Source organism: Aptenodytes patagonicus, chromosome 4 (assembly GCF_965638725.1).
Source record: "Aptenodytes patagonicus chromosome 4, bAptPat1.pri.cur, whole genome shotgun sequence".
Lineage (NCBI taxonomy): Eukaryota > Metazoa > Chordata > Aves > Sphenisciformes > Spheniscidae > Aptenodytes > Aptenodytes patagonicus.
The window spans coordinates 31,745,175-31,767,898 of NC_134952.1; the positions used below are offsets into that span (position 1 = coordinate 31,745,175).

At 38.9% G+C, this 22,724-nt stretch overlaps 1 protein-coding gene across 5 annotated transcripts in view; it reads right to left on the reverse strand.

The window, feature by feature from the left end:
* Window positions 1-2,539: 2,539 nt before the first annotated feature.
* CLOCK (clock circadian regulator) overlaps window positions 2,540-22,724 on the reverse strand; it is a 68,660-nt gene continuing 48,475 nt past the window's right edge. For 4 of the 5 annotated variants that reach the window (XM_076336272.1, XM_076336273.1, XM_076336270.1 and 1 more), the window contains 12 exons: window positions 21,420-21,502; window positions 21,088-21,194; window positions 20,293-20,440; window positions 19,102-19,177; window positions 18,028-18,169; window positions 17,545-17,645; window positions 15,857-15,946; window positions 14,796-14,954; window positions 13,068-13,274; window positions 11,591-11,799; window positions 11,030-11,297; window positions 2,540-8,820 (listed from right to left, as the gene is read on the reverse strand). In XM_076336272.1, coding sequence (XP_076192387.1) covers window positions 8,638-8,820; window positions 11,030-11,297; window positions 11,591-11,799; window positions 13,068-13,274; window positions 14,796-14,954; window positions 15,857-15,946; window positions 17,545-17,645; window positions 18,028-18,169; window positions 19,102-19,177; window positions 20,293-20,440; window positions 21,088-21,194; window positions 21,420-21,502 — 1,773 coding nt within the window. In that variant the 3' untranslated portion in view covers window positions 2,540-8,637. The remainder of the gene's footprint in view (window positions 8,821-11,029; window positions 11,298-11,590; window positions 11,800-13,067; window positions 13,275-14,795; window positions 14,955-15,856; window positions 15,947-17,544; window positions 17,646-18,027; window positions 18,170-19,101; window positions 19,178-20,292; window positions 20,441-21,087; window positions 21,195-21,419; window positions 21,503-22,724) is intronic. The other variant, XM_076336275.1, reaches the window with a different exon arrangement.

Consider the following 22,724-nt stretch of genomic DNA (forward strand, 5'->3'; position numbering starts at 1 on the left):
TTCTACTTCTCCTTATGCCGAGAGATAAAGTGGGAACCATGGGGCATGTCTTTCTGATTGAACGTGCTATGCCGTTCAGCAGGCTCGTGGGTTGCACCTTTATCTAACTTCAAGATCCTCAAATGAGCTGAAATGCGTTTTAACAGCAGGGCTGGGCATAAGGGAATGGATTCTTTGTCTTTTCAGCAGCTAGCTGTAGCACTCTCTTCCTCTCTTCCGAGATACTGTCCTGACGAGTTATTTACCAACTTGCAGGAGCATTAAGCCTGTGCATTAAAGCACCAAGGCTGAGCAGAGTATGCGGATGACCAGATTTGGGGGTGGGGAGAGGGGGGAAGATGTGATGTTGTAGAGATGCTCAAGCTATGAAATTGTAGCCAAGTGCCTGGGGAGAGTGGTTTAGTGCTTTTGGCCACATCAGCTTGCTCATGGGGAAGAAATACAACCACACCTGTAGCGGCAGTGTTTGAGCTGCTCTCAGGTAGGTAGGAGGAGCATTTGCAGGGCTGGGAATTGCAAAATCTCAAGGTTTCAGGATGGCAGAGCAGGCTTGAGGCCGTACTGGTGGGGAAACCTGTCCTTTATAAATGCTTCTGTCCTGAGGTATTACGTGTAGCTACTTCCTAGATGGTGGTACGTTTGGGGAAGGAGCTGGTTGGTGTATTAGCCAGCCAAGGCCCAGCTTTTTCAGGAACAAAGTATAGAAAAAGTTTAAATACTAGTGCTCTTTCCCTCTTAAATGGAGGTAAGTTTGGGGGTTGCCTTGCATTTTAGAATATGAAAGAAACACTTAAGGTAAGTAGCTGAAGTTTTAATTGTCACAGTCCTGTGCAGTTTCTTGTTCTTTTGTAGCTGGAGAACGTGGAATGCAGCGAGCAGGTGTTGAAGGGAGAGCTCTGCAAATCGTTGCGCCTGCAACATGGGAGATCGACGGGCAACTGTCCACCACGGGTTTCCCATCCGTCTTGCAGCTCTCCCTGCTGGGGTGAGATGCATTAGCAGCTGCAGCCGATTTCACTGTTGCTGCCGAAGGAACCTCCAAAGCAGTGTCTCACGCAGGAATGTGCATCTCTGCATGCGCACACAAGAGCGGTTTAAAAGTGCGCATCACCTGGAACTACTCATTTCCAGGCTTGAGCAACAGAAACAAAGTGGAGACGATGACGGTCCTACTGGGATGGAAAAAAAACCTCGCATCAACTGAGATGTTTAAAATGAGAAAGAGCTTGTGCTTGTTGTTTTTTGAAGGTGCCTATTACCAATCCTTAGGCAAAGCCTGTCTCACTACATCGTACGTGGCAAAGTGCAATAAGCAAAATTAAGGTAAACTTGTAATTTCTGCCCTGCCAGGACAAAGTTTTTCAAAGGAAACCTATTGAACCAAAGCACAGGTCCGGTTCACAAGCAAGCCTGTTCCTCCTAGGGCAATGCAACCAGGTATGCATATGCTGGGCTGGTGCTTGGGCTTGCTGTTTTGAGGTAGAATAGTCAGATACTAAGTCTGGAAATCCAAAAGTTAATGAGCAGCTCTATTCACCCAGTGCTGTACGAGGCAGCCTGCTGCTGTACAGGCTTCCCTGCGCCTCAGCTGCACCTCCTGCTTGGGGCAGGCTGCACAGCAGCTGGAATGCTGCCACCGTATTCACGGGTTTTTTTACACTGTATTCATGTGTTTTACAACACATTTCTAGAAAGGGGTTGGTGGTTGAGCCTCAGATTTTTGTATATTTAAAAAAAAAAAATAAAATCTCTGATCTTGAATTAAGAGAATCGGGCAGTTTCATCCTAATATAACCCGAGTTGTCCTTAATTTCCAGAGACGTGGAAATAACGATGTAATGGCACTTGCCATACTGACATGGCATGTTTCCATAGGTGACCTCGTACAGCCCCTGAAGTCAGCACCCTTGGCAAGTTACAGCCACAGGCTTTTGCTAATGCAGATACAGGTTACATTTAACCCGTAACATTTTCCATCTGTATGTGCCATGTAGTACAGATGTGTATTTCTTCTGGATTATTTAGCTGTACTTCCCAAGTGAAAATATAGTTGCCAAAGGGTCTGACAGTGATAGAGACCGTGTGCTGCAAAGAATGCTCGTAAGACCATGGAAATTTTTGTTCTTGTTATGTGTTACCCTCGAACAGCTGAAAACTTCTGGAACTTGTATCACTAATGCCCGAGACTCAGAAGTGCAACTAACCTTTGGATTGCTAATCTTTACAAGTACTTAACAGTTGCATTCTCGTGTAAGTGTGGTTTTTGTTTCTAAGTTTGCACGACAGCAAAACGCCATTGAACAGCATTGCTTCAGGTGTGGCAGCAGTTATAATTACAGCTCTTCTTCTTGATAAGTTCATGGAAAAATATATTGATATTTCCAAAGTTCAATTTTAAGAAAACTGATAATCTTGCTTGCTACATGCTATCGGCCTTATCGCTGGTGGGCGTTGACAGTTTTTAACTACAGCATTTCTATAGCTAATTCTGTTTCGACTCCTGGGGCACAGGGAGTTTATGGCATCTAGAAGGCAGATACAACTTGCACAAGTATTATTTAATTCCTGAAGGCAAAAGATCAGTATCTTCACATATATCACATATCACACATAATATCTAGTGTGATATTACAGAAAGAAAAGGACTGCAGACTGTAAAAATGGCTAAGCATATTTATCATTGTCTCCAGGCATTCAGCTTCAACCACAGGATTTCCTTCCCTCCCACCTTTCCTTGAGCATTTAATTAATTTCAAATTATTAAATGCTTATTATTGACGTTCACACTTTGATCAGTGCAAAAGGATGAGGGAGAAAGGATTAGACCAGCCTGGCAGGTTACACATTATCACAAGCTCTTCAAAGCAATGCGCTAACGAGTTGTGCTCTCAGCTAAATGCAAGTCTCTCCTGCCTTTTCCAGTGGCGTAGCCGACGTTTCAGATCATCTCTATTCCTTTAAAAGTATTTGACAATTCACCAGCAGTGGGAATACCCAGGGAGGGGAGTTGAAAGAATTAAAGGAGGGTGTTTTGGCCATGCCAGAAAGTGAGGGGAGGGCTATGCTTGATAAAGCCTCCCGCACACACGCGTAGGCTCTGCAGTGCTGCTCCATCATCTGGAGAGGACAGGGACTGTACGCATGAAGATACAAAAGTAGTTTTAAGTTGTGCACATTCAAACAAGTGCTGCGTGAGTAAATTCCAAGGCAGTAATGTAAATACACAAATCAAAGGTCTCTAGCCTTTAGAGTGGGGCATCAATTTATAGATACACAGAGAGAAGACAAGAAAAAAAAATACAGTATGCATTTTTACTAAGTCTCACAAATCATTTGTCTGGGCGGGGGGGGGAAGATAAAGTCAGCATCAAGCAGCTTCTCAAAAGATGGTTCTGGGGGTGGGGGAGAGAGAGTGCCTTTGTTACAGTCGTGGGAAGGGTAAGAGAGCGCTTCACTGTGAAACTTGGATAAAACTGACATCGAGCAACTCAGGAAAAAAAAAGTCTAGAACCTTAGAAGCTACAAAAAGTGAAATTTTAAATGAGTTACATTTATTCAGTTAAAAAATTGACAGTTAGTAATGGTCACATGAACACCAGGGAACTGTATCTACATTTCCTGACGTCAATATGAGCGGCACTAGGGTTTTTCTGTTTGTTTTCTTTTATGTATACAAATCTAATGCCAGTTAAAAAAATACAAAACAAAACTGGAACCCAAGACACTGTGAAATCAACACTGCTTAAAAACTCAAAATTCAATCTGATATATTTGAAAATAAATAATTTTTACCTTTCTTGTTAAAAAAAGACAACTTGCCAACTGCTTTCAAAGCAGTAACATCTTTAAGACCATTCCCAGAAGTGTTTCATAAATAATTACCCATTGATTGTCTATTAATGCAGCATCTGTCAGTCTCAGCTGGGGTCTCCATATTAGGCCATACAGTATTTTGTTCAGACACAGTGTTTTGTTTTGTGTTGTGTTTTTTTCCCCCCTCCTTTTTATTTAGGTACAATTTCTTTGAATATAGCATATCATGCTGGCAAAATTCATGCAGATGACATAGCATGAAGCATAGCAGAGCTTAAAATCACCTGTTTAAAAAAAAAAAAAAAGACAAGGAATGTAGTGTTAAAAATCATGATAGTGAAAAAGCAACCATCCAGTCTCATGGACAACCAAGACAGTTTCAAATGTTCTCTCACAGTTGTCTCATCTACTACGATTTGTTTAAATACGCCTTTTTAAATCCAAATTCATTTAATTCTCTTCAACTTTTTTCCACCAGGGATAAGTAAAAAAATAAAAGGTTAATTATTAAAACTAGTCTCTTTTCCCTTTTAATCAAAATAACCATTTTCCAGCCCTCTGACTGTACGTCTAATTTTAATAATGATTTCAAATAGAGAAACTTATGAATCTGACATGTTTGACATCTCCGGATGCCACGACATTTAAAACACTCATAACAATACCTGGGTTAAACCTCTGAAAATATAAATGGTTCTTGAATCGACTTCAACATCTGAAAAAGGCCACATCTTTAAACCTTCAGAACATTTTCACACAAACTATAATCCTAAGGGACACTTAGAATTACTGAGCAGGCAAAGGAGCCTCTGGATGATCCTCTCTCATAGGCAACTGTGCAACTTAAAAAGTCTCCTTCCAAGGAAGCTATCATCACTAATCCCTCCCCCTGGCCGTATAAAACACAAAGCCAACTGGTTTTAGAAGCCTTTTTAATCTCGCACTTTGAGCCTCAAAGGATCGCCATATTAAAGAAACATTTCCCAGAAATGCCTCTCTTGACAGTTTTATGCATGTTATTCCTCGATGCCCCCCCTTTTTAACAGTTTCACTGACTAAAGAAATTGTTTTTCAAATAGTCTTTTCAGTAAAGTGCTTGTTATTACTCAAAAATAAAAAAAAAAGAGAAAGTGCTATTTGAGTCTTAAAAGAATTTCTTTTTCTGTGAAAAACTGCCTGATATAGCTTTATTTTATTCATTTTTACATAAAGCTGAAATGAAACCTATCATCTCTCGTAAGGATACCGGGTTACTAATTTTGGTGTTTGGCAGTAGGCAAGCTGCCCACAGAAGGTGGCGACATACTGGAACCGTAGTGCAGAAGGTAAACCTTCTAGATGAAATGGAAGGCATATGGAGAGCTCCTACTAGAATCCTTTCATATTTATATACAAATATAATATATATTAAATATAATATAAAAATAGCTATATTCTTTTTCTCTGAAGTTATCCTAGAAGCTTTTCTTCAAATCCTCACCCATCGCAGGCAAACAATGTCTGTCTCCTAAACGCCATGCAACTATGCTGTCTTTTTCACTCCATTATGTATCACCAGCCCATTTCTTCTTAAATACAATCCTCTCCCTAACAGGCTCCTTCCCTTCTGTCAGACTCATTCTGTAACGCTTACGCTCCAGAACCTGCAGCATCACAGCATTCATCATCGTGCTGTTTATTAGGATGTTGCAAATAAGTCTATGACTGTAGTAAACGAGTCGGGCAGAAGCAAAAGGCTGGTTAAGAAAGAGGCGATAGCCTGGTCCTCTTCCCACTAAAAATCAAGGACAGTTCAGCAATTGAGTCAGCAACAGGGGAAGCTGCAGACCCTTTAAAGATACGCTTTTTAGTCATTAGCTGTGAAACAAAGCATCTGCATCCTTGCACAGAATCTGGACCAAGTTCTACGTATCGCTTTTGTAGAAAGTTTGCCTGATTCGTGGCAAGAATTTTTCAAATGCGTGCTGTATTTTTCCAGTTTCTTTGAATTTCCCCATCCCCTATACTTTCTCTACTAGCTGGTAGCTCTGTAATTGAATGGCCTCTCTCTGAGGTTACAAAAAGCTTCTTGATCAAAGCGTACATTTCTATAGTTCTCCTTCAGCAGCCATGCTATTGTCACCATCGAATTTCTCTCTCACCTAGTTTAGCCTTTTTACTGACAGACCTATAGCAGCACACCAGAGTATTTGGGAAGGGGGAAATGGGAAGAGAAGTTTGAATGAAGCTTTATATAAAAAGCTGCATCATTAACTGTCTGGCTGGTATCTCTATTTTCTGTAATTCTCAGTGTAATAGCTTAATAAACCTATTTTACCACTATTCAATAGTTCTAACAGCACTATTAAAGCTCTCCCACTTCTCTTTTTTTAGTGCTATATTATCATTGTAATTGGTTAATTTTTTTTTTTATCTATCATCTAACCTATTTTCCATTAAGCAAAAGTACTGATAGCACAGACCTCTAGTCAACGCAGCTTAATTTAGAAACAGGTGGAACAGCGTGGTAGGGATAGAAGAGCAAGGCAGGATTTCTTTACATAGAACTGTACAGAAACAGGTTTCTGACAATTATTCCAGCCCAGAGAATGCCAGAAATCCCTTTAAGGAAGGGGAAGTGTTCCTTGCTATGTTTGGTATTGGCATCTGTTCCTTGCTCCAGGTTGCAAGAGGCTTCTTGGAGCAGAAAACAATCTGATTCTCTTTGGTACTGTGTTTCTCACACTCTCCTTCCTTGTTCGCTACTGTGCTTTTTGGTGCCAAACTCTTGCTTTATAACTGGGGAATAACAAAGATCTAACGGTGGGACACGTGCAGAGGCAAAGGCTAGCCTCAAAACGCAACCAACTGTATCAAATGCTTGGCTAAACTGGTATTACCTTCCTGCGGGTTTGGTTCATCCAGTAATACAATCAAACTGTTTCATAGTACAAAACAGTCCATCACCGTTTGGTTACATTCATTCAACTCCTCCTCAGTATTCAAGATTAATCCAGCTTTCTCTCCCTAGTACTAATTTTAACTGCCTTTACTGGTTTTGTTTTTAATTATCAGATCTATCAGCATTGATTCATTTCCCTTTGAAGTTCTGGTTTCCACAAACTAGTACCATAAAAACCTACTGAACATTTACTTAAAATAGCACATCGTATCTGTTGGAACTTTTTATTTTCTTTATAAAGTGAAGTTGCCTTCTGAAGTCTTAGTTCAGTGATATCTCTTAAATCAATAGCCTGGTAGTGTTAAATGCAGTCATGATCTCCCCCAACACACACTTTTAACGCTACAAAAATGATTACAAGAAAAACCAAAACAAAATCAGCTTACTATTCCTCCTCCTGCAAAAGGAGAAATGTGTACTTCTAGATTTTTTGATCTGTTAAGAGTTATTACCTCCAAGGTCTGAGATTTTAGAGACTCTTCTGTTTCTGGCTAGTGTTTGAGGGGGACTACCACTCAAAAATGCTCATGTTCTCAACTCAGACCATTATTAAAATCAACACAATACAGAAATAGCTATGAAGTAGATACACAAGTTTGGTTGACAATGTACTAAGACTTCAAAATTGAAAATGGTTACAGATTCAAGACGTTGTAATTCAAGATGTTTAACATTATCACCTGAATTAAAATCAAGGCACTATGGGTTTTGTTGTTGTTGTTAAAATGACCCTGAATTAGTTCTGACTAATTTTTGAAGGAGAATAAAAAGATTCCAACATATTTTAACAAGTTACAATTCTCACCACAGAGAAAGTGGTTAAAAAGTGCCCAAAAGGTTATTAAATGTAAATATATTTTTGTGCAAATTACTCCTATAACTGAAACATTCTTGAAAATTACTGTCATTTTTTTTTAAACCTTTTACATAAATATTTCCAACTATGAACTATATCAAAAGATAGCTTTGGGGAATAAAATTCCAAACCATCCGCGAGAAAGCAGTGCAAATTCCTATTTTTCAAATAAAATGATGAATTAATTATGAAATGATGGATGATATTCATGAATCTGAATGTCCTGAACCCTGATGCATGATCACCAGTTCAAACAGCTTAATCAATAATTTAACCTCGAGAAGTCAACTAACCAACACACTATACCTCACCGAACAAACCCTGACATCACAGACAAAGCACAAACAGGAGACTTGTGCCCACATTTAGGGTGAAAATAATGATGCATCATGTTGTAAACAAAAGGGTAGAACAGAGGAAAACATTAGTCTGAGTATGGTGTGAGAATTTAGGGAAACATATTCAAACCTACAAATAACAGGTTACATTTTCATGCATCATATAAAATATTTTGCTCTTTCTTCTTTTATGCAGACATATACACAATATTTTACAGCATCTGTACAACAGAGAACTGGATTTCACACAACATTTTCAAAATATTTACTGTCCCATAATCATCTGAAAAAAATTAGATGGTTTTTGGACTATATTCCTGGCATTTTTTTCTGCTAATTCAAACAATTGCTCCATGTCCATTTTAATACTTTAAAAATGTACAGGATTGATAAAAATACCAATATTTTCAGCATCCCTCTCATTTCAGTCACATGTTGAGATTTCACCTGGACAAATTAACACATGGCAGCAAATCCTTTAGAACACAGAAACTGGGGCAACTATCAAAGTTGGCCGTGTCCCCATCGTCGTCTTCTGGCTTTTCTTAACAGATTCCAGAAGTTAGAAGTAGGTCTCAACACCACGGTGTTAGAAAGCCTTCGTACTGCTACCTCTGTAGCCTCAGTGCAACCGTTTGTGGAGCAGCCCCCTCCTGGTGGTTTGCTTCAAAAAGAGGCAGAGCCCCACACTATTGTGGCTGAACTTTGGAAGGATCAGTCATCTTGTCAGTTCTGTGTCGCGACAGTTGCTGCTGCTGCTGCTGCGACTGATGCTGCTGGTGGTGGGACTGAGTAAAAGTGCTTTGTTGTAGTGGGAAAGCAGCAGAGAGGATAAGCTGAGCTGACTGATTTCCATGAAGTAACCTGGATGTCTAAAACATGCAAATAGGGAAAGATTATTTTTCCTGCTGCACTGAGAAACACAGGCCTAGCTGCTTTTTAACTTTTCACAAGGGTTCAATCAAAATAAACTTCTGATTTGGTCATTTAGGCTGAGCAGACAATGCAAAGATTAGTTCATATTAATAAAGTTAATTAGCGCATCTGACCAATTAATAAAGCAGCTGTAACTGGTCTTCGTAATTTCCCGTGACAATGGGTAGGAACACATGGCAATTTGTCACCATTTCAAACCACAAGAGCATAACAGGGCTTAAGGAATCTATTTGAACAAGTGCAGGTGGCTGTCATTGCAATCAAATGAAAAAACAGTGCATGACCTGGCACAGATCACATGTATCCCCCACAGCCAAAACGAACAGTCAAAGAAACTGCCGCATTTGCAGACCCAAACATCCCCTTGGAAGGGGATTAATTACTATTGGAAACAGTACTTAGTTTTAGTATTCATTTTCTTAGAACCAAAAGATGGTGGTTACTGAAGAAAAGCAATGAAGGATGGGTACAAATGCACTTGGACGTCTCAATCCAGAAACACGTTCTGCAGCAGGAAGCGAACTACCTCGTGGGCTGCACCCACAGAATCAGGCTGTGATCTGCCCCAGTGAGCAGAGGCAGGAAAAGCACTGTTCCTTTTCTCCATTTTTAAAGAGCATTTGCTTCACTTCAAATTCTAGCACTTTAATAGTTTGTATTAAAAATACTAAACTTTTGCCTAGAAAGAAATTCTAGGACAGGAACAGGCCTTTGGAGATCTTCATCTTTCACAAATCTTCTGTTTTTCACCAGAATGAAATCAAAATTGTACAAAATTTTTAATTTAGAAACAGCTACAGATACCACCAACCTGCTAAGCAGCATTGTTGTTCCAGTATTTATCTGAGTTGTCAGAGAACACATTCAAATCTGCACTCTAGTTTGATTCAGTTCAAGACTCTCCCACTACATAAATGAGTGCTGAAATTCAAATCACTAGGTATTCTTCAGCTCTCTTTTTGAGAGCCAGCTTGCAGCTGAAAAGCCTTTGCCTGATGCATGACTGAAATTGGTATGTTTCCATGAAAGATTTTTTCAACAAGTCAGTATTTTCTATCAATGACCTAGTGAAAGAAAACTTTACTCAGCCCTAAACAGAACCGTAACCATTCCTTGCACATATAAATGTAGGTTAAGCCTCCAATTACTTACGGCATTTGTATATATTCCACCTATGCACAGGATCCCTCATTTAGTGCAAATGGGAGACCACACATAGTAAGAAGAAATACTTGCAAAATAAGGATTTTTAATTATGTATACTCTTAAAGAGTAAAAAAAAAAATTGACATTCCCAGAGTAGTTAAAGAATGTTAAGAATGTGCACAAACTGACAGTGACAGTTACATGGACTTTATCTTTCTTTGGAGAAGGCAACATCAGAGGCCAAATTACGATTTTTTAACCCACGCCTCCTTGGAGGCCCTTCCTCTCTAGTGTTCTAGCTACCACTGCATCTCCCTCACCAAAATCATCTGCTGGGTGAGCTATGTGCCAGTGATTAACTGGAATCAATAAATGGCAACAGATTTCCCCATCAATTCTTTCTACCCTCTGGTTCTTTTCTTTTTGTAGGCGTTTCCTGTCTCTAAACTCCTTGGGTTTTGCCTTCCTTCTCTTTTGATCCAATCTCTCTTCTTTCTCCTCTAAACCAAAGTTCTTCTCTACTCTCTGCTTACAAGGTTACTTGCTGCTCAGCCTCCCCTGTAGCCTAGACAGATGTTCATGCCCCATGTTATGGGGCCATGTCTTGCTTTGGGCTGCATGCTGCTTTCCAAACCAACCAATTCTGTTTGAGATCATCTCTCATACCTTCTTGCATTAATACGTGAATGCAAAGAAAACACAAGCTGTTTTAAAGGAAAACGTCTGTTTCTTCATCCCATGCTCAATCAAGAGCAGCAATTCAAAGGGAAGAAGATATAAAATAGGAACAAGCATAGAGTGAAATTGCAGGAAAGACCACCTCTCCTTTAAGTAGTGAGACTTTAGAGAACGTCTATGGAATAAACTTATCTCATGCATCAGGCTTGTTCATAGGTTACTATTTTAAGCACTCTGTTTTCAGATAAAGCACCCCTAGGATAAGCCAGCAATGCTGAAAGTGTCAGGACTTCGAAAAATCTGTAGAGAATGCTGCGTTACCTGTAGGAACTGTTGGGGCTGCTGGGTCAGCTGTGGCTGAGCTGGTTGCTGAACTGTGGTGAGCTGCTGCTGATGGTCTTGCTGATTTTGCTGCTGCTGCTGCTGCTGTTGCGTTATTGACAAAGTCTGTGGCTGCTGCTGTTGGGCAGCAAAAGTGGGATAAGCTGTCACCACCTGTCCCATAAACATAGTACTTGGTACCATTACCGCTCCACATGCTACTGGGGCCGTGACAAGTTTTGTTACAAGTTGCTGACCTTGAGAAAATCTGTTAATGGAAAAAGACATTTGGAGTCCCTTGAGGAAAAAAAAAGTCAAGCATCACGTGCACTTGAGAAATGCAGATTTGTCAGGTTCATACTTTGCTATAACAACATGGGTTTTGATAAGCCTGCGAACATGTTATTTTGGGCAAGGTTTAGCTTAGCAGTTGTATCCATATATAGTTAAAATAATAAATCATGTGATTTTTAATACTACTTTAGTTCCTTTTGTATATGATGTAGGTATGCAAGCATATCATTATAGCAAGTCATCTGAATATTGGTCTTGAAGATTTACCTGATTTGTCTATCCTGTGTAAAAGTGGTTACTGCAGCAGCATTCTGGTTATTGTTCTGTGGTAAGCTAGAAGGAACCTGGACCACATTTCCTGTTGTTGGCTGAGAAATCACCATAGTGTTATACAAAGGTGCCGAGACTGTGTTCTGTGACTGACTGGCAAGAGAAGACTGTTGATTGTGTCCACTAAGTACATTTTGTTGATTATGCTGAAAAGAAAAAGTATTTTTTGAGATAGTAATTTGAAAATAGCCAGGTACTACAGCTGTCCTCCTCATTGTTATTGGCCACACTTCACAACTGCCAATGTTTTTCTATTACAAATGAATTCTTAATTTAAAGTCGACAGGTATTTCTACCAGCTGAGGATTTGGAGGTGGGGCTGACCCTCAGGCATCTGAAAATCTATTAGACTAACCTCTTCTCTTCAGGTTATTTTTTTCCTCAATTTTTCAGCTACTTGCATACTGTTTGTTCACAATCTTATTTTCCACTCCTTCAGCATCTCTGTGCCAGACAGACTAAAACGTGCACATCACGTCAATCAATTTGTTACTTGAAAGTTTGGAACTAGCTTACTGCTGAGATGATAACACTGTCCACCACTAGTCTGCCTCTTCACAAATCTCAAAAACAAAGTATGGAATTTGGATAAAGGTACAGAGGAGGGTGACCACAGAGATCAGAGGTATAAAGAGCTTCCATACACAAAACGGTCAAACCCATTAGAAGCGTTCAGCTTGAAGAACAGGAGATACATGTGACAGAGGACTGAAATCATGTATGACTGAGAAGATGAAAAGTGAATAGCTGCTCAGTATGTTTCCCAGTATATGAGCTGGGTGGCAGGTTTAAAAAACAAACATAATCATATTTCACAGAAAGTAAAGCTGTAGAACTCACTACGAGATACTGTGCATTTCAGAAGTTTACATGGAATCAAAAGAAACTGGATAAACTCATATAAGAAAAATCCATCAAAGGCTATTACATTACAGATGCAATACACCTATGGCATCTGACTGAAACTGAAGAGTAGAAAAGTCAACTGCAGAAGCCTAATGTATGCTTGTCCTGTTCCTACGCTTTTCTAGGTATTTGCTGTAGACCACTGTCTGGACACTGGGTTTCAAGCACACCTAGTACAAATCTCTTGTTATGTGTTCTGTCAACGGACAATTCATAGCCATTCAAAAAAAGGCAAGCTAAAAGTTTTCTTGATACTGGTCTTTCCAAAAAGCTACTTGTTATTATTTACATGCCTAAGTCTTAAAATAAAAACAAGAGCTGAAATTGCATTAGCAAGAACAGAAATGCATTTCAATTGTAAAACTTCGAACATGATGAAATGAATATGATTCAAAGGACGTTGTTCAAAAAAAATTTGGTAGGGGGATGTCAGGGAAGCTATTGTTGTGTTTCAGCTGTGGTTTTGAGTATACATTCTACCCAGCAAAATCAACAATGAGAATTTTACCTGTGTTGCAGTACTCTGCAAAGGCTGTTGTTGTATCATGTGTGGAGTACTTATATGGCCTGCGTTCATCCCACTTTGAGTCTGATTAGTCTGAACAACTTGACCTTGCATGTTTATTGGTGTAAGCTGCTGAACATTTGAAGAATTTCCAGAAGCAAGCTGCACAGAACCAAAGTTGAGTCCAGAAGTTGATTGCTGCAAGAACATCTTAAAAAAAAAAATCCACAAGTTAGCTTTTAAGAAAAATCTGTTCAAGAAGTTTTAGAGAAACTAAACTTAATTATTTTAAATCAATATAAGATAAAGTTTCATCTTAGTTATTAGAGGTGCTGAAACAGCATTGCAACCACCAAGAGCAAGAGGCCCAACTCCCGTATAGGGTCAGTATTCAGAGACTCGACTCTAACTGAGAAGAACGAGAATCCTGATTTCTAGAGCCCTAAACACTGTTTAATATTTGTTCTTAAAGAAAAAGTACTATTTAGAGACTAACCTGTAACGTAGTCTACAACTGCCTAAAGACAAAATGTATTTGAGATCACATTTCCATTTGTAGGATCTTCAGCAGTGATACTAATTCAAATGAAGAAAATCTCAGAATCAATAGATCCAGGCATAGCACCAAGAACGTAATCTTCCTTGGCAATCAAGAAATCATAATTATTATACTGAATTTTCCAACATCACTGTAATAAACTGAATTCAGCACAAAAATATTTGAGTCTTTACAACAAGTTAGGCCCAAGACTGCAACGAGACAGGATAATAAGGTAGAATGTGCAGCACTTGGATATTTTTTCCCTAGTTTCCACAGTCCTGAATAAGGTCCCTCCACAGTGCATGGGAAGAGAGCTGTGAATCTCTCCTTTTGAGGCATTTGTAAGGCAGTCTACTGCTGGCAGGCTTACACTAGATACAATAAAACACTGAAAACGGCACATTCCAGGAATGTAAGCAACATACTCAATACTTCCAGAAAGTAAATTTTTCTACTCTTTATTCACAGTTCACACTGAAAATATTTATATTCTTTCCTTAAGGTGTATTTTAGTTTTTTGTTTTGGTTTGGGTTTGTTTTGTTTGTTTGGGTTTTTTTAACCAGAAAAACCCAATAGGATCATTCTTTTCTTCCAAAGACAGCTGCTGAAAAGAGAATGACAAAATTAGAAAAAAATATACTGGTTAAAATACAGAAACCAGGTAGTCAGCCGCTAGACTACGTAATGCATCCTCTAGACTTCTTGTCTTTCTGGGTTAGTAACTATTTCAGTACACCTTGCAAAGTAGAACCACTTCACCAGGAGGGTGTATAGGAGGACCACAGCCTGGTAGTTAGGACAGCCTAAGAAACTAAAGGTATGAATTTGACACCCTTGAGCTAAAAGGGGAAATAAATGCTTATCTTGCACATTCTGGATGAATATTCTAATGGCTGCAAAACTATACAAGAAGTAACAGCCACTGCATCCTTTTACATTTAGGCATAAGCTAGGCTTGAGCTGCTCAACACTGAAAAGATACACCGGGGCACTTCCAGATACATTCAGAAGCAAAATGGCAGGTACCTCAGAACAGTAGCTTCAGATGCTGTGGATTTTAGGCACATTAGGTCCAGATGACAGCTGACAGGGGGTAGGGAGGATCACCTTGTGGAATTAAGTGCCCAAGTCTCATTTTAGATGCCTAAATTCTCTACAGACCAAGCCTGTAAGAGTTACACTAACTCACCTGGAGTCCTTGACCGTGGACAATTTGAAGCTGCTCTTGAATCTTACGCAACTCTTCCTGCTGCCGATGAATATTTGCCTCTATCATGCGTGTTCTTTGCTCTAGCTGGTCCTTTAGATGCTGCATAGCTCCTAATTGAGCTGAAAACTGAAACACAGGCTGTAGTGCAATGAATAAATTAAAAGCTCAGCAAAAATAATGACATTTTATATACAAGCAGTAAATACACTCCTCCACAGTAGCAAAGAAATCAAGCACTGCTTTTTAAACTGCTAATAACCGTAATATGAGGACAAATTCATTAGTATGAAAATGTCACAGAACTCACATTTAATTGATTTCACATTTAATTGATGCATCAGAATTGGTGAACCAAAAAAAAAGTCCGTGGCAAAAGAAATTGACTGCTGTCCAAATCACCAAGACTCTGTAAAAAGCCTTACTAATTTACATGGCACTGCGGATGTTAAAGCGCTCTCAGGTTAAAAATGAGAATTGTACCAGTTTACCAAAAAAATTCACCCAGAGCTAAAACATATGCAAATAAATTGGGAATACCCTCAGTCATGAACTGTTGAGGCTGAGCCCACAGAGGAACGGTGTTTGCTACTTCTATTCTTCCCTAGACATCTGCTATGGGCTACAAGACAATACAACCTTTTGATACTTATATCCTATCTACAGGACATAGATCTTCAGTTGGACCTGATACCGCTGTTCTTATTTCACAAAACTCTTTCATACACTAAGTTGCCTTGTGTTACAAGCGTATGTGTAGAAAGTTAACAGCATAGTAGATGGATTTTTAAATTAATATCCTAAAATATTTTGTCGTGTTATCTATGTTTCTAATAGCCAAGGCTGAAAACTATATCCACACAAATAACGGGAAGAAAAAAATAAAGGAAAAGTGTCAAATTGGGGAATTTGCTCATTTCAAGAGAATAATGTTAAAGGTGACTTTGGCACCCAAGACCTCAATTTCTGAAAGAGAAATTATCCTTATATTCAGAACAAGACTGTTTAAAAAATAATAAACAATAAATCAACTTAATCCATACCTGGGACATGCCAGACTGGAGCTGTAAAGTTGCAGGCTGAGACATCGCTGGCTGTGCTACTGGTTGTCCAAGAGACTGGGAGCTTAAAGACTAGGATTTAAAAAATTGTTCCATAACTGGAAGAGAATGAACTTCATACTTGACATGAAATATTTCTTTACATAAAGTGTCAATTCCAAAATAGCATCATATGAACATATGATAAAAATAAGTAAACGTTTCCTGAAATATCTAACCTTAAATATTAGAGAATTAAGAACACAAGAGCAATTGATTATATACATAATATATATATAAAACTTTTCCACTGCTACAAATATATAAAACCAGTAGGTATAAAACAGGAAAAACAGAAATTACAATTACAACTGTTTTAAAAGTCTTATTTGTAGGAAGGGAAAAACATTTGCAACAAGTTTGGAAGGTGAAACCTTTGATTTATTCTTAAACTAATAATCTAAAAAAATGCATATTTTAATAAGCATTCTAATTTTGAAGTGAATGTATTAGTTCAACTGGAACATGAGCACCAAGTACATGAAGCATGACATTTTCTCACATTACCAAGATTTCAGAAACTATATTGTTCCGTATAATGTATGCCACGGCCAGGATGCTATGTTCTGGCATCCTGGCCTGTATCAGCAATAGTGTGGCCAGCAGGAGGAGGGAAGTGATCGTGCCCCTGTACTCGGCCCTGGTGAGGCCGCACCTCAATTACCGTGTTCAGTTTTGGGCCCCTCACTACAAGGACGTCGAGGTGCTGGAGTATGTCCAGAGAAGGGCAACGAGGCTGGTGAGGGGTCTGGAGAACAAGTCTTATGAGGAGCGGCTGAGGGAACTGGGGTTGTTTAGCCTGGAGAAAAGGAGGCTGAGGGGAGACCTCATCGCTCTCTACAACTACCTGAAAGGAGGTTGTAGCGAGGTGGGTGTCGGTCTCTTCTCCCAAGTAACTGGCGATAGGACGAGAGGAAATGGCCTCAAGTTGCGCCAGGGGAGGTTTAGATTGGACATGAGGAAAAATTTCTTTACTGAAAGAGTGGTTAAACATTGGAAGAGGCTGCCCAGGGAAGTGGTGGAGTCCCCATCCCTGGAGGTATTTAAAAGACGAGTAGATGAGGCACTTAGGGACATGGTTTAGTGGGCATGGTGGTGTTGGGTTGACGGTTGGACTCAATGATCTTAGAGGTCTTTTCCAACCTTAATGATTCTATGATTCTATATGAAAGTATTCACTAATATTCTTAGAGTAATAAATCTACATGAATTCTCTATAGGGATACAAAGCATTACATTGGCAATTTTATATATGTGTATATATACATATGTACATAATACATATATACATATGTGTAATTATGTATATAATTGCTTATATACATATATATATTAAAATGCAGAATCGTAGAAAGAAGTTATGTATGAGTGAAAGCAGATTCATACACAAACTTGCAAACCCTAATGCTAAAAAATACTTATATGCTTAATTATTGTATTCCCTTAAAATGTAGTACACCCAAGTTGCACATTGATGATACAATTCTGATACTCACGTATTCCAAGTGAAACTGTTACAGTTTAAATTATGTGTTTTCAGACGAAATAAAACAAAGGTTATATGGATTTAATAATACCTTTTAAAGGTGAATTACACTGATTAAGTGCAAAATTTTTCTCTGAAGAGTTACCTGACTACTCAGAGATGATCTTCTTTGCGCAGTCTTTTCATGACCAGATAAGCTTTGCCTTGAAGGAGTGCTAGTGTCCACTGTCATTTTAGTTGGTGTTGCTGACAATGTACAGAGTTACAACAGAAAGAGACATGTTAACAGCGATGTCAATTCTGCAATGCAATAATCAAATCACAGGAAGCTTTTCATGAATAAAAAAAGGCTTAAGGCTTGGGCTCTTTTTTTACTCGGATATCCAACAATAATGCAATCCGATGGACTGAAATAGGCTGCTATTGTACTTTTAGAAGTAGAAGTCACTATACAACCTCTGAAAATCTGAGTGGTCAGCAGATCACTGACCCATCAAAAAGGACATTTTCATTTGCACACTTTTCACAAAATGATTATTAACTGCTAGCTATGCATTTAATTAAAGTAAGTAAAGTAGAAAAAGCCTTCACTAGGAAGGCAATTATATTACCAACAGTTGGTGCTTACATGAATGATCTGATACTGCAGTATGTGAAGATTTTCTTGAACTCCTGGAGGAAGCAGAAGGTGTGGGGCTGGTATCAAACCTTTCCAGTGCTTCTTTGAGACTCACTGTGTTTATATGATTGTCAGACCCAGAGTCCTGACTCTGAAGAGACACACACAAACAACAATTATTTTATCTGATTCAGCACACAATGTACATTTCTGTTAGCAAATATCTAAGACCATGCTGTGTCTAATCAACCCCCTTACACAGGTGACTGTGCAGAAGTAGTGACCTGGTTGATATCTGTAAGCTCAGTTTGCATTTGTGGCTTTTATCCTTAGAAAAGAAACCAAACCAAAGCCACATAAGCCTAGAAACCAAAATGCATGCAGACATAGGCCACAAACTGCTGAGCTGACCGCCTTCTCTAACAACTCAATTCACTCTGAACACTTGTGTCATGAGTGAACTGCTTACTCTTTTGAGGAAGGATGAGTTAATTCCTTTAGAAGGAGCACTGTCAAATGAAATTTGCTGAACTGCTAAGGGAAAACATTTCTGAACTGCCAGAGGAAAACATGACAGAGCATCTGCACAAGCTGGCTTATCTAAGACTCACTGAGCTTCGAAGGACATTTAATTCAAAATGAATTTTGTATACTTCTACAAAGTGGGACAGTCACACAATGGAACAGTTCCTGCTTTCCTCTTGTGAATTCCTTTAAGCCATCTTTGTGTGTTGACCTTGGTTTTTTGGACTATGGGTGCTTCCAGTAAGGAAGAACATTTATTTATAAATCAAACTCTGCAGGAATCAGATCGTAATAAGGACTTATGGATGTTGCCGTGTTATAACTACACGCACATGAACTCCTGAAAAGAGGAGGGTAAGTGTTCAGGGCAGAATACAGTTAAACAAACACCCTTCCTAGACTTCTTTGATAATTTTAAATAGTCATATTATTTAGAGATCAAAATAATTACTTCATCTGTAACAGGACAAAACACTTCTTGCTGCTGTGTATTTGCTTACATATTATTTTTAGTATGAAAGAAAGAAGAGGTAAAATAAAATTATATAACACACTCACTTTATCTGCTGTTATCTCTGGAAGAGACTCCTCAATACCAAGTTCTCGTCGCCTTTCTGCTCTAACTTCTGCATAACTAGACAAGAAAACAAATATGACTACTATATTCTTAGATGATTTAAAAAACATACCTCAATGACCTGGATGAGGGGATCGAGTGCACCCTCAGTAAGTTTGCAGACGACACCAAGTTGGGCAGGAGTGTTGATCTGCTCAAGGGAGGAAGGCTCTACAGAGGGATCTGGACAGGCTGGATCAATGGGCCAAGGCCAACTGTATGAGCTTCAACAAGGCTAAGTGCCAGGTCCTGCACTTCAGCCACAACAACCCCATGCAACGCTACAGGCTTGGGGAAGAGTGGCTGGAAAGCTGCCCAGCAGAAAAGGAGCTGGGGGTGTTGGTCGACAGCCAGCTAAACATGAGCCAGCAGCGTGCCCAGGTGGCCAAGAAGGCCAAGAGCATCCTGGATTTTATCAGAAATAGTGTGGCCAGCAGGAGTAGGGAAGTGATCGTCCCCCTGTACTTGGCACTGGTGAGGCCGCACCACAAATACCGTGTTCAGTTTTGGGCCCCTCACTACAAGAAGGACATTGAGGTGCTGGAGCGTGTCCAAAGAAGGGCAACAAAGCTGGTGAGGAGTCTAGAGCACAAGTCTTATGAGGAGCGGCTGAGGGAACTGGGGTTGTTTAGCCTGGAGGAAAGGAGGCTGAGGGGAGACCTCATCGCTCTCTACAAAGGAGGTTGTAGCGAGGTGGGTGTCGATCTCTTCTCCCAAGTAACAAGCAATAGGACGAGAGGAAATGGCCTCAAGTTGTGCCAGGGGAGGTTTAGGTATTAGGAAAAATCTCTTCGCTGAAAGGGTTGTCAAGCATTGGAACAGGCTGCCTGGGGAAGTGGTTGAGCCACCATCCCTGGAGGTATTTAAAAGAGTGTAGATGTGGTGCTTAGGGACACTGTTTGGCAGTGTGAGGTTAGTGGTTGGACTCGATGATCTTAAAGGTGTTTTCCAACCTAAATGATTCTGTGATTCAAAAAACAAACTCCTCAGAGGTACCTTACTTACAAAGTATCCCAGGAAGTTTTCCCATGATTCTTTAAACTGCTATGATTTCTCTACCTCCAAAAAAACCAGCAATACAGCTCCCATGCCATTAGAATTTCTCTAATACAGATTTTTAAAAGATAACTTACCTTACAACAGTGTGCGTACAGACAATAAACTCCGGCCTGGAATTCCACTGGTGATACGTGATATAGTAATGTGTTTGCAGCCAAATCCATTGTTGTCCCTTTGTAAGGAATCTGTAGTAACATGACTTCCCTTTCCCATATTGCATTACTATAAAAGTGAAGAATAAAGTTTACTGTCTTTCCAGTCTGTAAATATTGCAATTACATAATAAACATTATTTCCTAGCTCCATATGGCCCAAAACCATGTCCAAATCCAGTATTATGACAATGAGTAAGAACAAGTTTAAAACTATAGCTTTCTTCCAAAAAAAGTTTACACTGCATTTTTCAGAGAACTGGAGAATTCAAACTTCCATTTTTCTGTTGTTTTTTTTTTTTTTTTTTTTTACATATTGTGAAAAATTTATGTGCAAAAAATTTAAATACAGCTTTATAAAGAAAACCATAGCTAAACAGAAAGCTTATTTTATTAAATGTTTAAACAATTTTTGCATTCATTAAACATCACAGAGCCTTTTAAATGCTATTGGAAGAACTGGAGAAGTATTAGTCATAGTGCTTTGCACTCCAATTCACCACAATGAAAACTCTAAATTATAAGATAAAGTTAAATCTGTTTTGTAGTTCTGTATCAAAAGAAAAAAGATGAAGATCAGCAGTGCAATAATGTCAAATGAATGGGAGTAAAGGCACTTCACACAAAATTTCACTACAACATTTGTACAATTTAACAAACTTTAAATGGACACCTATAAAGCAAACCCGTTCATTGTAGCAACTTAGTCATACTCACAATGCTCGTGACATTTTGCCAGATTATCTAGATCATCCACATGATAATAATCATAGCCTGATGTTCCCAAAACTTCAAATGGAAGATAACCTATTATCGGAGGTGCCCTAATTAATACAAAAATTAATGTAATTTTATTTTCACACAAAAAAACCCAACCAAAAATTATTTCATTATATAACTTTTCTTGTTTACAGTATGTGCTCTGAAAAAAATTAAAAATTAAACTCAACACAAGCCATGAGTAGTTAATGCTGATTAGTGAACTCTAAATATTATAGCCACCACTGTGATTCAGCTACTATTGCTGCTATACATAGAAGGAATTGCACCTGTGATCCAAGAATAGGAACTTCCATTCTAAGCTATGTCTAGATGTGAACTCTTCATTGGGTTCTTCAACAGTGCACATTTCCTAAAAAGTAAAAAAATAAAAATCTCTCTCAAAACTGCTCTATTCTAATTCATAAGGTCTTTCGAAATTCAGACTTGCCTAAAGTTAGTAGGTAACTCCACAATAGTTATAAAGTTATTTTTAGACAGCTTCATTGTTTTTGCTTGTTTAGATGCATAGTACTGAGGTAGAATCTAATCTCAGCTGTGCCAGGCTGACACTCAGTTGATTTAAATGGAACCACCCCGGCGTGAGATTAAACTCCAGCTCAGTATCTACAACCACAGTAGTACCAGCAGAAATCAATAGTTCCTGCAGTTATGCTTTTAACTTGTAACAAGCAAAAGAAGAGATGAAACACTCCCACCAGACACTCTGATTACAGTATATGCTTATAATGGGTAAAACCCAACATTAGCAAGATGGTCACATTATTTTGACTTTAGGAACAGGATTCTTCCTGTTAGTGAATAAAGAGTACTCTAAATCACTTTGCCTTGAGGGCACAGACATGTACTACAAACACCACACTATTCTTATGTTTAGAACTCATGAACAGTAAGAGAATGATTGTATTTCCACTATTACAACAAATCCTCGAAGTATTCTATACGTCGTTTTAAATGTATTCCGCTCAGACATATGTGCAATCAGTGCATGTCAGTCAATTTCTATTGTCCCTTTCCAGAGAGGTAAAGACGGCCCACCAAGTACTGTGCCTCATGCTGAGATAGTAACGGAGCTAAGTACCCCAAGCCAGTCGGTTCTTTTGCAAACTCCTCTAGTACTGCCTTACAAGAAGAAAGATGGATGATGGAATACATGCATACATACAAAAACACCCCTCAAAGAATTACAATAAAATTAAAGATCAGTAAATCTTTCTTTTTTTGGACACCTGCACACGTTTGTCACACTTGTAGGAGCTTGCAATGGTATTCCCATTGCCAGGAACACAGATGATGATCAGATACAACAGTTTCCTAAAGACTGCAGTATGGAAGCCCCTGCTGCACTGACATAATATTCACGACAGATGAGGACAGACAAGCACACTGCTGCTCTGCAAGTATCTATAACTAAAATAGTCCTGCGGAAAAATACAGTAGAAGACTAACTGTTGTTCCTACAAAGGGACCACCTTCCTTTTCATTCTTTCAGGTTGTAATACAAAGAGTTTAAGTGGATATTTTGCAGTTCTTTAAATAGATATTTCTAAGTTTTCTTTCTATGGAAGAAAAAG